Here is a 17,127-nt window from a genome sequence, read left to right as displayed (position 1 = left end):
AATCACGGGAGACCCCAGAGGAAATGGTGGGCATTAAAATCACCAAGAAAGAACGTGGGGTAATGTTTTAAAAAACAAGAAAGGCAAATCCGAAAGATAATCCCCAAAAGGAAAAATAAAAAGAACAGAGCAATACCACCTATGGGGATAGGGCTGGTAATGCAGCGGATGAAAAATAGCTGAGGGTAGGAATATCAGGGGTGGGGAAAAAGGGGCACTTTCATTAAAGGCCCCATCGGGAAAAGGATCTGAAGAATACAATAAAATGCCTGAGATGGGAGAGATAACAGCAGATTTAAATTTGGTTTCCTTGCAAACAAAAGGAAAAGGGAGAGTAAATCTGAAGCCCTCCTTACCCGAGGGGGAACCACTGAAGGCCAGATTAAAATGATAAAGATATTTGAAATCTGCAGGAAGGGTTTCCCCAGGACTAGGGGGGAGAAAGTCCAATATGGGAAAACGTCACAGCGAAGGAAGGGGCGCTGGGGAAAAAAGGGATTTAAATGATGGAGGAGAGGAGAGAAGGAACAGAGGGGGGATCAGGTCCAATGGTTTGGCCTGAAATATTCAGAGATTGCTAAATGTTTTGGAATTCAGAGACGAGGGGAAAAAATTTTGGGAAAAAAGGGGGGGAATGGTGATTGGAACTGTTTTGGGATTACGGGGGGAAAAAAGGGGAGGGAACGGAAAAGGGAAGGGACAGAAGAGGCAAAAACCGGGAGGTGGCAGAAGGGGAAAAAACGGGGGGCAGGAGGGCAGGACGAGGAGGAGGGGGAACCCCCACACTTGAAAAAGCCAGGAGAGGGGAGAACCAGGACAGAGACAGGGGGGGTAAAAAGAGGGGAAGATGGGAGGAGGGTAACGGGCCTTTTTTTACTTTTTTTGGAGAGGACATTGGGAGGAGGTGCAACGAGATTTCCCTTGAGGCCTTTTGAGAGAAAAAGAAACGGGGGACTGAGGCGTTAAAAGGGACGCCTGAGCCGAGGACAGAAAAGGGTTAGATACAGGAGGACTATGGGGGAGGAAACGAGGGGGTAAAAATGGGTACCAGAAGGGGGGCGGAAACAGGAAAAGAAACACGTAGCCTTGAGGCGGAGATGAGAAACTGCCTCCTTGGGGGCCCCCTGCCTTTGAGGTAAGGGTTTCCCCCCGTTTAAAAAAACCTTTAAACCCGGGGGACGGGGGTAGCCCGACAGTTGGAAGAGGGGGGATAGATTGGCATAAAGGGGAACACGCACCAAGACGGGGACGGAAAATCGAAATTTCTGGGGGGGCCAAACGCCGAATTTCACTGTTGCGGGGGGGGGATACCTTTCGGGCTTTAACCGATTCCCATAAACTGGGGGAGGAGTTTTTGTCAAAAGTTAAACAGCCACACTGCTAGGGTATCGTCCCCCCGGGGAGGGAAAAACGTAAGGTCACCCTTTAGGATTGGGAGATCTTGGGGTTCCAGCTGTAAGAAAGTCAGGCCATGTCTGAAATTTTTGAACCATGGATGGGGGAGAAGACGGATACTACAAGAATTGAGGGAGGGTGTTTTTTAAGAGGAAGAACATCGATATGGGAAAGACGAGAGGCCCGAGCCCGTAGATTCAAAAAGGGTATGGGAATGGCCTTTGAGCATGAAAAGAAATATCTTTACCAAATGGGGGACCCCGCCCAAAACGTGTTGGGAAAAAGGCAGTAGAGGAAGTCTGTCGAAAAGGGAAAAAAGTCCCTTGTTCAGTCGAAACGAGCAAAGGAGTGAAGGGTGGCGATCGCCTGAGAAGAACGGGGTGGGAAGATCATCAGCAAAATTTTCGGGCGGGGGGGGACCAGAGGTCCGGCGGAACGGGGCGGGATTTTAAAAAGCCCATGTAGAGGGAGAGGCCGGGAAGATAGCGGGGGGCGAACCGGAAAACGGAGTACAGGCCCCAGTACCGGCGGTGAGGAAAAAGACCGCAAAAGGTACAGAGGCATGAGGGGGTCTGAAGAGGGTCCAAAAATGAGGCAGGGGGAAGGGGGGGTCAAGAAGGCCCGGGTGAGGTTTTGGGTAGGGGTATGAGAATTTTCTTTTGTTTTTAAAAAAAAAAAAAAGAAAAGAAAATAAAAAAAAAAAAGAATAAAAAAAAGGGGGGCAGGAGGGGAAATTCTGAAAATGAAAGGCCGAAATCCCCCCCAAGAGGACTCAGCACCGCAAAAGTGCAGATGCATGAACCCGCCATACCCCACCCACTGCAGTAAAAAACGTCCGGGAACAACCACATCTGCCGAGCTACCGGGTGGAAAGGGGGCCGGGTATCCGCAAAAACAACCCCAGCCACCACCCCGAATAAATTTTCAGAGATACACCCCCAAAAACACTAAAGACCCGATACCGAGAGGATCGACATCCCCCGGCACCAGATTCCACGGCAAAAAACCCACCCCAAGAACCTCAACGAATGGATGGGCCCCGACCCTTTTTTTACCGAACAGCGCCCCCGTGGGAGAAATCCCAAAAGGCAAAAAGGGGGCAAAGGGAGGGGGGGGAGGGAGGAGGAAAAGGAAAAAGGAGGATGGGAAGGGGGGGGGAGATTGGGGGGATTAGGTTCCTGGGGGGAAGAAGACCAAGGCCCAAAACTCAGACCGGCCCCCACGCAAACCCCCCAAGAGGATTTTACAAAAACTGTGGGAATGAAAAGCAGAAACCCCAAACCCTGATATGGGGGTTCACTGTGAGTTTTCCCCGGTTAACTTGTCAATTTTTCCAAATCCTTTTTTTATTATATGTTCTTTTTTAGTCATAATGGTTTAAAGAAAAACGTTTTCCAGATGATTTTATAATATTATTTAAATTCCCCATTTTAGCCACCAAAGCAAACTTTTTTTGGTGCCTTTCTTTTTTCAACACAACCCTATGCCACTGAGGCGGATGGCCCAAAAAAAAAACAAAAATTTCTTTCTTTGAAAATTTTAAGGGAGAAGGGACCCCTTTTTTTCCCGACAGATGACTCTTTGCAACATGGTTTAAGGGAAAAACCTGGTACATGCATGGTAGTGTGACCAAGTAGTAGAACTAGCAAACATACCTGAAATCTTTCATGTTTTTGAGAAGAAAAAAAACACCAGCAACCTACCATCATTTAAACAATATTTTCGAACTCAGGGCAAATACTTGCTGGGTGGTTCTTTCCCCGAATCAACTACGGGAAATTATGGTTGCCTTTAAATATATTACTGTTTTTTTGCAATTTTCAGGGTTTATGATACTTTTTTTTCAATTTATTCCATTTTTCCAATTTAAAAAAAATTTTAGGTCCCCTTTTTTTTTTTTAATAATCATTGTTATCCCTGATGAAGGGGTAAAAATTCCTTGTCTGTTCTTTTCCATGTTCTTCATAGCCTACATGTTATCATCTCCTCATTTCCTATGTCAGCTAGCTTGGGCATTTTTAGTAGTTTTCACTCATTGCTACTTGTATTTACTTACTTGATCTATTTTGTAGCTTCTTTGCACCTTTTCTCACTGATCCATATTTTTTTAAGGCATGAACATCACACAGCAGCTGATATTCCAGTGGAAACAGTTTTATTCACATTTCACCATTCCTTATAGTATTTAAATAAATATTTATAGTTAGCCACTGCAAACATGCATTGCTCACAATTTTAGTTATATGATCTGGGACAAATTTTTATTAATAATAACTCTAGATCCCTTTCTGTATAATGCAGAATTTGTCACCATTCTATAAATATTGATGTGCTGATTTCACTGTCTCCATTTGTATTACAGGATTTTTATAAACATTAAATTTCATCATCCATCCATTACCCATTTCTCAATATCCTAGTCATCTTGCAAAGATTTCAGTCATTTTTCTTATTTAAGAGATGGTGAAAAGGCTAATTTATCTTGTAAATAATGATAATCACTTACTTCAGTATATTAGCATAATTTAGAATTTGATAATTTAATTTCTCATTCCAATATTAATCAACCTCCTTTGTTTTCAGATGTGGTGTCTTAGTAAATCGAGAACACAAATTTTATCAGCATATTGTCTATGCACAAATGCACCAAATGGGTATCACCTCTGTTCCATGCTGTGTTAGTGTCAAAAATTAGCCAGTTAATGACTAGTTAAAAAAATTTATATATCTGAGAAAACATTGATTGAGCAGTTATACATCCTCAAAAATGTTTTGGTATCATAATAGTTATGCAATTGTTAGTGCAATATTTTTGATTTGTTAATCTATTTTTGGTAGTTTTGTCTCAGGAGGATTCTTTATTTTATAAAGGTGTTTGTTAGAATATTTGGGAGCAGGTAAAAAGCTTGTGCAAGTGGCTTGGACGGCAGGCATGTGTGAGCATGGTAGATAGGAGGAATGGAGATAAATGGTTTTAGGCCTGATGAGCTATTGAGTGTGAACAGGGTAATATTTTGTGAAGGGATTCAGGAAACTGGTTAGCCAGACTAAGTCTGAGGTGGGAAGACAGTGCCTGCACTTTAAAGGAAGGGTTTAATATTGGCTGTTTGGGACATCTAAACTGCAAAGACAGTGATTATTTGAATGAGGGTGAAGTGTTGGATGGTGAAAGTATTTTCTTTTGGGTCACCCTGCTCGTGGGAAATGGGCATGTGTTAAAAAAATAAAACCTTCAGATGTTCTGAAAGATTCAAAAGGTTACTTGAAACATTTTTCATTAACTTCATGCTAGTTTGGGTTACATTGTTTGCTACCCTGCCTTGGCAGGAGGCAATAAAAGTAAATAAAACTGAAGCAGTTCCTAATTATTTTCTCCAAGAAACAAAGTATTATAATCTATTATCTTTAACACTTATTTGTATCCCAGTGAGTTAGGTGACCAACAAAGAAGAAAACACTTTCACTGTCACTCATTCAATCATTGTCTCTGCCAAAAGGTCTATCACAGTTCTAATAACCTTCCAAACAGCAACATTCCCACCTTACTTCAGAGTGCAGGCACTGTACTCCGACCCAGCACTCAAGTCCAGCTAATCAGTTCCAATCCCTTCATAAATATTTATGAAAGTATTAAACCCATTTGGGTCATCCAGTACAAGAAATGGTATGTTTGATCCTCTGTTCACTAATTACGAGGCACACTTTACTAAACTACATGCCTAGTCACAATAAAAAAATCTGTTGAATGAAAAAGAACTGTCCTTAGCAATGTATGTACAATAGAGTAGTAGAATGAAATAAGAAATGTAGAAAAGTGAATGTTTGGGAAACGACTTGACGAGCTGTTGGAGTGTGAGCAGGATAATATTTAGTGAAGGGGTTCAGGGAAACCGTTATTTTATATAGCTGGACTTGAGTATCTGAAAATGCACTGCAAAAACAGTGATTATGTATGAGTGAGGTGAAAATGTTGAATGATAATGAAAGTATTTTTTTGGGGATTTTTTCTTTTGGGTCACACTGCCTTGGTGGAGATGGCGACTTGTTGAAAAATGCATATATACATATATAACATTTATAGATTTAGAAAAGGCTATGATATGGTCTTGTGAGAAATGTGACAGATTACACTACAGTGGAACCTCGGTTTCATATGCCCTAGTTTTCGCATTTATCTGCTTTTAGCCACTTTTTCATCAAAATTTTGTCCCAGTTTTCAGACATCAGCTCAGTTTTCAAAACAGTTGAAAATGGTCCGACTCAAACTTGTCTGCCTACCCACATGACTCGCCACTCATTTCCAGAATCAAGCACCCTCACAAAGCATCCCATGTGTCGTGATTTTGAAGGATTTGAGGCTGACCCTGATGACCCTGTGCCTGTTGTGGAATCTGTTGTCTTTGGAAGTCCATGGGGTTGGATGAGGGCCAAGATATAGAAAGTTGGTGGATGACCACACGAAGAGCTAACCACTGAAGAGCTGCAAGACTTCAACTGAGCAGCAACAGACTGCAACTGAGGAAATTGCTGCAGAAGAGGAGAAGAGAGAGGAGAATGTGCCTTCTTCAGTGATTAAGACATTAGTGAAAGTGGAATGAGTTACAAAGTTTTGTGGGGAAATATCACCTAACAAAGCTGTTGCAAGCATGTCTGCAACATGTTCAATGACAATACCTTGTCCCATTTTAGGCAAATCTAGAGATGCCAGAAACAGACCTCTCTGACAGATATTTTGTGTGAGAGGGGTTCAGTGACCCAAGCTTGTCCTAGTGGCAGTAAAAGACAAAGAAGGGAAATAATCTCAGATAGGACCTTAGTACCTGAATTCCTTATGGATGGGGATTTCTTCCAAACAATAACCTCCTCTCTCCTCCTTGCCATCTTCCATACGCCAACAGGAGTCTTCAATAAAGGTAAAATTGATGTTAAATGTTCATTTATATTTATTTCTCATTGTTTTCTGTATGAAAAACTATAGTTATTCTCTATAAAATGTATTTTTGTTAATATTTTTGGGTGTCTGGAATGAATTAATTGGATTTACATTATTTCTAGGGGAAATATTGCTTCAGTTTTTGTAAAATTTTTTTGCTGGACTTTCAAATGGATTTATCACAAAACCAAGGTTCCACTGTGCAAAATCAGTAGTTTTTATGAGGAGGAAAGAGAGAGAGGGGAGAGGACTTTGAGACAAATGTTTCCAGTCCCTTGTGCAAAGATTGTAAATAACTACAGCAGTAAACCTTCGATATAATGGACTAACGGGGATTGTCCAAGGGTCCCTTAAATCAGAATGTTGTAAAAGCAATAAAATGCACAAAGCACTCTAATGATACCCATGTAGTTCGTAGTAAAATTAAAAATAAAGGAGCTAAAAATACAGTATACCCAGTGGTTTTTGCCTGTAAGACATTATATTGAGGGTTTACTTAGTAAAAATGATGATGTTTGGATTACACTGCTTAAAAATTGAGAAAATCGATGGGGTCTAAGGAGAATTATTCTGATCACTTTTTTTTTTTTTTTCCAGATTTGTAGTATCAATTTCCCATTAATAACTCTAAAACCACTTGATGAAACACAGTACCTCTAAGTTTTCCCCCACTTGCACAACAATCTCAAAAGGGTATGTTAAGTTAACTCCATGGGGAAGTGGAACAAAATTCTACCTCCATAAGCTGTGGTTGTAAGAGGCAACTAAAATACGAGCAAGGGGCTAGTATAGGGCCCGGGGTTTGTTAAAAAAAAAAAAAATGTTAGTTTATCAAAGAATGGGGATGCCTTGATCCAAAATTGAAGTGTTTCCTGATTTCCTCCCATTCACCTGGCCCTGTGTGGCCTGTAAGGGTTAGCACTTCTCTGTGAAATTTTCCCATTTTCTTATTCTAATGAATTCTTCATGATTGTGTAACTAATAATAATATAAACCATTTCAGACTCATGTTCCATTGTTATGCAAAGATATACAATTGGGGTATTTCACAATAATTTATATACTGTGATTAGATGAATGCTATTGATGCTGGCATAAGATGATGTAGAGGCAACAAAACCTTGTACTGTTTATCATTTACTATTAGCCTACTGTTTTAATACTAATGGATGATCTTGGGAAGAAAATGATTATATTTTGGATGGGATTTAACTTGTACATACTTATTAACTGCATGATTTTTTTTTTTTTTTTTTTAAATACAGTTAAAAGGGGTGTAGAAAATTTGTATGTATAATATTTAATAATTTTTTTTTACATATTATGGGTAATGTAATGATTTTGTTGATTCATGACCATACTTGAGGAGAGAGTTTTTATAAAGGCAGTTCATTAAACAGTGAATAAGATAGTGCAGTGGGGAAAAAGCCGACGTGTTAAAAGAAAATTGATTCTTGAAGTAGTCACATTACTTGAATTTGCACTATTTGAATTGTGTAATTTTTGCACACTATTTAAAGAGTTTGGGGGAAAGGGGGAACTAGCATTAATTCCACACTAAATTGAAATTATATAATCATATGACTGCATAGGAATATTTGATCTGATGTAATTTTTTATTATTGATTTTCTAGAATGCTTTTTAAACCCTACAGGGGGGATATACATTCTAAAATAGATCCACATCGACAACAAACAAATTTAAACCCATTTTGTGTGAAATATGTGATCGTGCTTGTGTACAGTGAATTTAAACGTACTTATATTCCCACTTAAAGTCTCGCTCATACGTGGGGCACGCATGGCTGAGTTATTGAGAAGAATACCCTCATTGTTCACCTATATTCTTATCACAACTCTTCACCCAATGCGGAGGAAATAAAACCCAAGGAAGATACAATGCAAAGGTAATATTTTTATAGTGGAAAATGTGACACTGCAAGTTTAAATTTATCATATATTGCTTTGTAAATATTCCAACCCAGTCATTTTTATAGCATTAAGGTTTAACTCATGAGTTGACTTTTATTTTATTGTACTTAAAATGATGAAAAAATTTAATCTTCATTGTGATCACTTTGACATTTTCAATTTATATATTATTTTGTCCATAAATCACTGCATCATCTACCTGCTGTATTACCTTCATTAACAACACCGCTCGGTGGGAGACGGCCATCTTGTTTAAAAAAAAATCTTTTTCATGAGTATGTGGAGGATTTTCTTTGTGGATAATAACATTGCTAAGTATATACTACTCAGATTTGCAAGTTTATAGCTATAGATTTTTAGTCATTTGTAAGTAAGGACTGTAGTTACCTCTTCCAAATACAGTGGACCTGACTAACGATATTATTTCATTTCAGACGTCTGTTCGGTGCTACATCGATCGAATTTGTTCCCATAAGGAATATTGTGAAATAGATTAGTCCGCTTCAGACCCCAAAAATTCACGCATAAAAGCACTTTGCAAAAATACACTTACATAACTGGTCGAGTTGGGAGCTGATCATTAGTCGAGGGTCCACTCTACTTCACCAGTTGTCATAATCTTGCAATCCTTTGTATATTATCTTGAATATTTTGCAAGGTTATGTCAAAGTAGGAATTAAAAGTGAAACATAGGAAAGAGAAAAGTGATTGAGAGTAGCAAAAAGTCTAGGCAATGAAAGAGTGGAAATCAGTTTATAGGGACAGTATGGAGGATGTAAATATGCTAATATATTTGGGAGTGGACTTGTAAGCAGATGGGTCAATGAAACATTAGGAGAACCACTCAGTTGATGAGGCAAAAGGAAAGAAAAACAAAAGGTAGGTGGTGCAATGAGGCATCTGTGGAGACATAAATTATCCATGAATGAAAAAGGGAAATGTGCTGGGGTATAGGAGTACAAGCATTTTGTATGGGTGTGAAGAATGGGTTTTAAATGTTGCATTGAGGAAGAGGTTAGAGGCAGTGAAGATATAATGGTTGAGGGCAATGTAGCGTGAATGCAGTGAAATCTCGGTACTGAACATCTCCTTACTCAAACAATTCGGTATTTGAACACTTTGTTCAGTAAAGAAATGGCTCGGTAGTTGACTGTTTGCTTGGCACTGGACCAAATAAACATGACCTGCCAGAACTTCACTGTAAACTATTTCGTGTTTCCTTGCATTTTTTGTTGTCTTTTATGTCTGTCACCATGGGGCCTAAGAGGGTTAGTGATAACAGCCAACCAAAAAGAAAATTGACTGGGAAAAGTTTGTTTGGTACTCGGACAGATCGGCACTTGAACAGCCATCTGGAACAAATTAAGTTCAAGTGCCGAGGTTCCACTGTATTATTCAGAGAATTTGGAGTTTGGAAATTAGAAGTTGTGGGGTTACTAAAAGTATAATTCAGAGGGCTTAGGAGGGGTTGTTGAAGTGGATTGAACATTGAGGGTGGTGCAAAATAGGATGACTAGGAGGGCATATAAATTTTCAGGTGGAAGGAAAGAGGGATAGGGGTCATCCCAGGAAAGGTTATAGGAAAGGGGTAAAGGAGGTTTTGAGTGCTATGGGTTTAAACATCCAAAATCTTGTTTGTGCATGTTAGATCAGAGTGAGTGGAAGCAAGTGGTTTTTGTATGGCTTCCTTATGGGTTTAGCACTTAGTTACGATTATAATGATAATTTTATGTGGCTTCATGTTCTGTTGGAATATGAACAAGGTAACATTAATGAAGAGAATTAGGAAAGCTGGTTAGCTAGACTTGGATCTGGGAGGTGGGAAGGACATACACCTGTACTCTGAAGGAGGGGTGGTGAGGTTGTAATTCAATGGACCATCTGAACTGTGATGTCAGCATTCATCTAGCAAAGCAGAGTGAATGAATGAATGATGATTTTTTTTTTCTTTTAACTCAACATGCTGGCTGCCTCCCACCAAAGCAGGGTGACCCAAAAAAGAATGAAACACTTTCACCATCATTAACACATATGGAGGAGGTGAATGTATTCAGATATTTGGGAGTGGACGTGTCAGCGGATGGGTCTATGAAGGATGAGGTGAATCATAGAATTGATGAGGGGAAAAGGGTGAGTGGTGCACTTAGGAGTCTGTGGAGACAAAGAACTTTGTCCTTGGAGGCAAAGAGGGGAATGTATGAGAGTATAGTTTTACCAACACTCTTATATGGGTGTGAAGCATGGGTGATGAATGTTGCAGCGAGGAGAAGGCTGGAGGCAGTGGAGATGTCATGTCTGAGGGCAATGTGTGGTGTGAATATAATGCAGAGAATTCGTAGTTTGGAAGTTAGGAGGAGGTGCGGGATTACCGAAACTGTTGTCCAGAGGGCTGAGGAAGGGTTGTTGAGGTGGTTCGGACATGTAGAGAGAATGGAGCGAAACAGAATGACTTCAAGAGTGTATCAGTCTGTAGTGGAAGGAAGGCGGGGTAGGGGTCGGCCTAGGAAAGGTTGGAGGGAGGGGGTAAAGGAGGTTTTGTGTGCGAGGGGCTTGGACTTCCAGCAGGCGTGCGTGAGCGTGTTTGATAGGAGTGAATGGAGACGAATGCTTTTTAATACTTGACGTGCTGTTGGAGTGTGAGCAAAGTAACATTTATGAAGGGGTTCAGGGAAACCGGCAGGCCGGACTTGAGTCCTGGAGATGGGAAGTACAGTGCCTGCACTCTGAAGGAGGGGTGTTAATGTTGCAGTTTAAAAACTGAAGTGTAAAGCACCCTTCTGGCAAGACAGTAATGGAGTGAATGATGGTGAAAGTTTTTCTTTTTCGGGCCACCCTGCCTTGGTGGGAATCGGCCAGTGTGATAATAAGATAATAAAAAATAACACATAATCACTCTCTTTGTAGATGCATGCAGATCTGACAGTTCAGATGTCCATCCAAACAGCAGCTATCCCAAACCCCTCTTTTAAAGTGCAGGCATTGTACTTCCCACCTCCAGTTCTCAAATCCTATAAATTAAAGTGATTAGAAGTTAGATATTTACGTCTCAATGCAACATGACTTTACTTATGAAATATTTGGTAAATTTATCAACAAATATTTACGAATGGCTTTGAACATCAAAATGGTATACAATACCGACAGGTTGTTAGGTAAGACACACATGCAACAGTTAGACAACTTTATTCCGAAACGTTTCGCCTACACAGTAGGCTTCTTCAGTCGAATACAGAATGTAGGCAGGAACAGTAGAGATGTGAAGACGATGTAATCAGTCCATCACCCTTGAAGTCGTAGAATTTGAGGTTGTCAGTCCCTCAGCCTGGAGAAGTTCAGTTCCATAGTCAGGAACTATCTGAAGATCAAGCGACAGTGCGGAGACTTAAATACTGTCGGAAGGAGAGGTGCAGAGTAGTAGTAGTAGTAGTGAGAATGTAGCCACTGAGAGGTCATGTCCTTCTCAGATCCAACACTTCTCACTTGAAAAACTTGGCATCTTGGACAAGTTTTTCAAGTGAGAAGTGTTGGATCTGAGAAGGACATGACCTCTCAGTGGCTACATTCTCACTACTACTACTACTACTACTACTCTGCACCTCTCCTTCCGACAGTATTTAAGTCTCCACACTGTCGCTTGATCTTCAGATAGTTCCTGACTATGGAACTGAACTTCTCCAGGCTGAGGGACTGACAACCTCAAATTCTACGACTTCAAGGGTGATGGACTGATTACATCGTCTTCACATCTCTACTGTTCCTGCCTACTTTCTGTATTCGACTGAAGAAGCCTACTGTGTAGGCGAAACGTTTCGGAATAAAGTTGTCTAACTGTTGCATGTGTGTCTTACCTAACAACCTGTTGGTATTGTATACCATTTTGATGTTCAACTTGTCAGACACTGCAACACATGAATGGCTTTGCACTTTGAGCTAAACTATTTGCTCTTAAACCAGTGCATCATATTCTTCTTCAGTATAGTGATACACTCCTACACTAAAAATCAAATTATCTGACCACATTGTTTGCTGTTACACACAAGTCACAAAGAGCTTCCAGTTTATCTTGTCAGAGTATGAAAGATACAGTTTATCTTCTGATATTGATGTCATCTGGTTGCAATACAAAATGTGGAAAGAATTACTAGTACAGATTTGTAAATGAATCAGTGTTAGTTAACATTTAAACATTTGGCATCATGTATGTAATTGGTGTGAAAAGTGTTAGTTTTGTTCCTAGTACCTTTTGCAGATATCTATAATTCATATTTAAAAACAATTTTTTTTTTTTTTTTTTTTTTTTTCAACAAGTCGGTCATCTCCCACCGAGGCAGGGTGACCCAAAAAAGAAAGAAAATCCCCAAAAAGAAAATACTTTCATCATCATTCAACACTTTCACCACACTCACACATTATCACTGCTTTTGCAGAGGTGCTCAGAATACAACAGTTTAGAAGCATATACGTATAAAGATACACAACATATCCCTCCAAACTGCCAATATCCCAAACCCCTCCTTTAAAGTGCAGGCATTGTACTTCCCATTTCCAGGACTCAAGTCCGACTATATGAAAATAACCGGTTTCCCTGAATCCCTTCACTAAATATTACCCTGCTCACACTCCAACAGATTGTCAGGTCCCAAGTATCATTCGTCTCCATTCACTCCTATCTAACATGCTCATGCACGCTTGCTGGAAGTCCAAGCCCCTCGCCCACAAAACCTCCTTTACCCCCTCTTTCCAACCCTTTCGAGGATGACCCCTACCCCTCTTTCCTTTCCCTATAGATTTATATGCTTTCCATGTCATTCTTTGATCCATTCTCTCTAAATGACCAAACCACCTCAACAACCCCTCTTCTGCACTCTGACTAATGCTTTTATTAACTATTATTATTATTATTATCTATAATAATTTAAAATAATTCCTGTTATATGTAGTTATCCTCAATTATTGTAGTGAAAATCTTTCAGGTCATGTGAGCTCTGCGGTCGTTCTGGATTTCTAAATGATGAGTTGCTGATACGTCATTGTATCTTACGTTGCTCACAGAGAAACAATTTACAATTATCCTTTGCTGTTCTTGTGTCCAGTTTTGCGAAGGTATGGCTCGGAATATTATTTAAGTGATTTATTATTACCAGGCATCTCACTTCAGGAAGTATATGTGGTACAATAGTTTAATGGCTTTATTTATATACCAATATAAAAATGAAACACAGCTGAGTTTATGGAGGGCAAGCGGGAAGTTAAAGAAATTATGAGGGAGTGCAAAAGGAGAACCAAAGAGAGAATGGGCCAGTTTTACCAAAAAATTTTGCTTAGCATTTGAAACTGTTTTGGAGAGATTAATAAGGTGAAGAAGCCTGGTAAACAAATGGACCTATATTAATGTTAGGAGAATTACTGACAATATGTTAAGTAAAAGGACACAACTACAACTGATACGACATTTTATTGTGACAATAAAATGTCACATTAGTTGCACTTGTTCTTTTACTTAACAAATGGACTTAGCAATTAAAAATGAAGGCAGGGGATGCTAGATGAAGAGGTGGAGGTGCTGGAAAGATGGAGAGGATATTTTTGTGGAGAGGTGGTGATTTCACACATTGGGCAGAGAGGGATAACATCATTAGGAGTGAGGAGGAAAATGTATGGAATATACGGTAGTTTACTAAAAGCAGTTAAGATATTTTATCCTGAGAGTGAGGTTATCTAAGAGGGAGGGGAAATGTCAGAGTAAAGGGTAACTTTTATTGTCATGTCAGCACACTTTGGGCCTTATGCCTGTTTAAACTGAAGCATTGCTTGTGTTTTAAATTCTATTTGAGTACTGATGTTCCTGTATCCTGGTTGCAAGAAGTCTTGCCTGTATAATACTTGCTACAGTTCCTGTATAGTATAGTGTTTAGCCTCTTCATTTCCATGGTTCAAGGAGTTGGATTTGTGTATTACAGGGTCTTCATTGGTGCTTGGTGTTATAGTTGTTACTCCTTTGTAACTTCTAGAGAGGGTTGGTGTTCAGAATCACACACCTAATGTCCTGGAAAAATGCTTGACTAGTGTTCTAGGAAAGGGACTGAACATGATACACATGCCTGGAATGCACTCTAATCTGTACACAAAATATTTAGCAGAATCAAGGAGCTGAAAGTAGGCCTCCTGCAGTGCTTCCTGGCCACTCACTGACTGTTCCTGCTTTCACTGACTTAATTAAGCTTGCACAAATGTGTTTTTTGCTCAGAATTGTGTATTGAACTGAAAAGTGTTACTCAGGCAAAATGTCATCTCAATACAAAATTTGTTCCACATTTGCATCTGTTTTAACCAGCTTGTCAAACCATACCACAGACGGGGCTTGAGCCCACAGTTAGTCATAAAACTCCAGACTGACATTTCTGTCATTACGATTTTGTGAGTCGGCTTGTTAACCATGAACCTTCTCTCTTCAGCATATATTTTGCATGGAAAAATTGTGTTTTTAATGCATTTTTCTTATAAACATAATTGGAGTATTTTTACTTCTAGAATCAAAATACGAGCTTCAGTGAAACACTACACAGCAGTGCCATGCAGACATACCTCAAACTAGGAGTTGAAGCATGGGGATCTGCTCCTTGTGTAAGTGTGTAAACTTATATTTCATTCATATATTGGCACCATCACCACATTGGTCATCATAACCTATTTTAAGCTTTATCTTCCCTTCCACCCCTTCCCCATCTCCCCATTTACTGTATTGATAGCTTATGATCCTTAGGTTCAGAATCTGTGAATAAATGATAGTGGATATTTGAGCAATGGGACAGATGTTGCAAGTGTATAGAATAGGTAGTAAAGTTACTAAATGCTGTAAAGAGTTTTTATGAGGATAGTGAGGCTCAGATTAGGGTGTATAGGATAGAGGGAGATTACTTCCCAGTAAAAGTAGGCCTTAAACAGTGATGTGTAATGTCACCATGGTTGTTTAACATATTTATACATGGGGTTGTGAAGGAAGTAAATGCTAGGGTGTTGGGAAGAGGGGTGGGATTAAATTATGGGGAATCAAATACAAAATGGGAGTTGACATAGTTACCTTTTGCTGATGATACTGTGCTTTTTTGGGAGATTCTATAGAAAAATTGCAAAGATTAGTGGACAAGTTTGGGAGGGTATGTAAAGGTAGACAGTTGAAAGTGAGCATAGATAAGAGTAAGGTAATGACAGTATCAAATGATTTAGATAAAGAAAAACTGGATATCACATTGGAGGGAGGGAGTGTAGAAGAAGTGAATGTGTTCAAATATTTGGGAGTTGACTTGTCAGCAGATGGGTTTATGAAGGATGAGGTTAACCATAGAATTGATGAAGGAAAAAAGGCGAGTGGTGCCGTGAAGTATCCGTGGTGACAAAAAACGTTGTCTATGGAGGCAAAGGGTATAGTGGTACCAACATTCTTAAATGGATGTGAAGCATGGGTTGTAAATGCGGTATAGTGGTACCAACATTCTTATATGGATGTGAAGCATGGGTTGTAAATGCTGCAGCAAGGAGGCTGGAAGCAGTGGAGATGTCTTGTCTAAGGGCAATGTGTGGTGTAAATATTATGCAGAGAATTCATGGTGTGGAAATTAGGAGGAGGTGTGGAGTTACTAAAAGTATTAGTCAGAGGGCTGAAGAGGGATTGTTGAGGTGGTTTGGTCATTTAGAAAGGATGAAGCAAAGTAGAATGACTTAGAGAGTATATTAATCTGTAGAAGAATGAAGATGGGGTAGGGGTCGTCCTAGGAAAGGTTGGAAGGAGGGGGTAAAGAAGGTTTTGTGGGTGAGGGGCTTGGGCTTCCAGCAAGCGTTCATGAGCATGTTAGGAGTGAATAGAAACGAGTGGTTTTTGGGACCTGACGAACTGTCGGAGTGTGCGCAGGGTAATATTTTGTGAAGGGATTCGGGGAAACTGGTTTGCTGGACTTGATTCCTGAAGGTGGGAAGTACAGCGCCTGCACTTTAAAGGAGGGGTTTGGGATATTGGTAGTTTGGAGGGACATCTAAACTGTCATATCTGAGTGCCTCTGCAAAGACAGTGATTATGTATGAATGATGGTGAAAGTGTTGAATGATGAAAGTTTTTTCTTTCTTTTTTGGGTTTTTCTTTTTGGGTTTTTCTTTTTTTTTTTGGGGTCACCCTGCCTAGGTGGGAAACAGCCGATGTGTTAAACAAAAAAATCATAAAGCACAATATATTTAGTTACTTTTTTTTTCCACAGGTGAAGCAATATCTGGAGAAATTGCAAAGCAGCTACGACCTTCTAGATCACTCTCCAGGTAACCGTCGAGATTTGACTGAATTTACAGATGTGCAATTGTTGACATATTTGGATCACTTTGAAGCAGTGAACCGTGAACAAGACAGAGAGTTGGAATTTTTATTAAATTTTAGGTCGAAGGTATGATTTCTTGCTTGTTTTATATTCTGTATTTATCAGTCTTGGATGTTGTCCTATCTCTGGCAACTCCATCCTTGAGAGAGTGGTCAAGTGTAGAATCTTCCCAAGACATTTAGGATATCTTCATGTAAGCTTGAAGGAGTACCTGAAGCCTTTGGTAAAGAATTCTGCATACTGGTTTGGTTTTATACAAGAGAAGAGCAATGTTCACTGGGAAACAAAGTTTAAGAAGAATTTGAGATTACTTCCAACATATACATACAAGTGAGAGGAGATAGATAAAATAAAAAGCTGAAAGATAAATGTAAAAGTTGTTATTAAAAGTGTATTTTAGAATTGGAAATATGGAGCAGCCTATCAGATGACACCTGTACCCTTTTTTTTCTGTATTAGTACACGCTTAAATGACCAAAACCATCTAATCACTACTTAATGATT

At 39.6% G+C, this 17,127-nt stretch overlaps 1 protein-coding gene across 1 annotated transcript in view; it reads left to right on the top strand.

Moving 5' to 3' along the window:
• The window catches only part of LOC128699231 (uncharacterized), a 52,388-nt gene that overhangs the window by 22,536 nt on the left and 12,725 nt on the right, over positions 1-17,127 (top strand). Inside the window, exons 5-9 of the mRNA XM_070096526.1 lie at positions 5,609-5,810; positions 8,139-8,235; positions 13,234-13,363; positions 14,792-14,884; positions 16,510-16,689. Coding sequence (XP_069952627.1) covers positions 5,609-5,810; positions 8,139-8,235; positions 13,234-13,363; positions 14,792-14,884; positions 16,510-16,689 — 702 coding nt within the window. The remainder of the gene's footprint in view (positions 1-5,608; positions 5,811-8,138; positions 8,236-13,233; positions 13,364-14,791; positions 14,885-16,509; positions 16,690-17,127) is intronic.

This window comes from Cherax quadricarinatus, chromosome 54, assembly GCF_038502225.1.
Source record: "Cherax quadricarinatus isolate ZL_2023a chromosome 54, ASM3850222v1, whole genome shotgun sequence".
NCBI lineage: Eukaryota > Metazoa > Arthropoda > Malacostraca > Decapoda > Parastacidae > Cherax > Cherax quadricarinatus.
The sequence above is the reverse complement of the archived record's forward strand: the minus strand, read 5'-3'. Positions and strand labels throughout refer to the sequence as shown.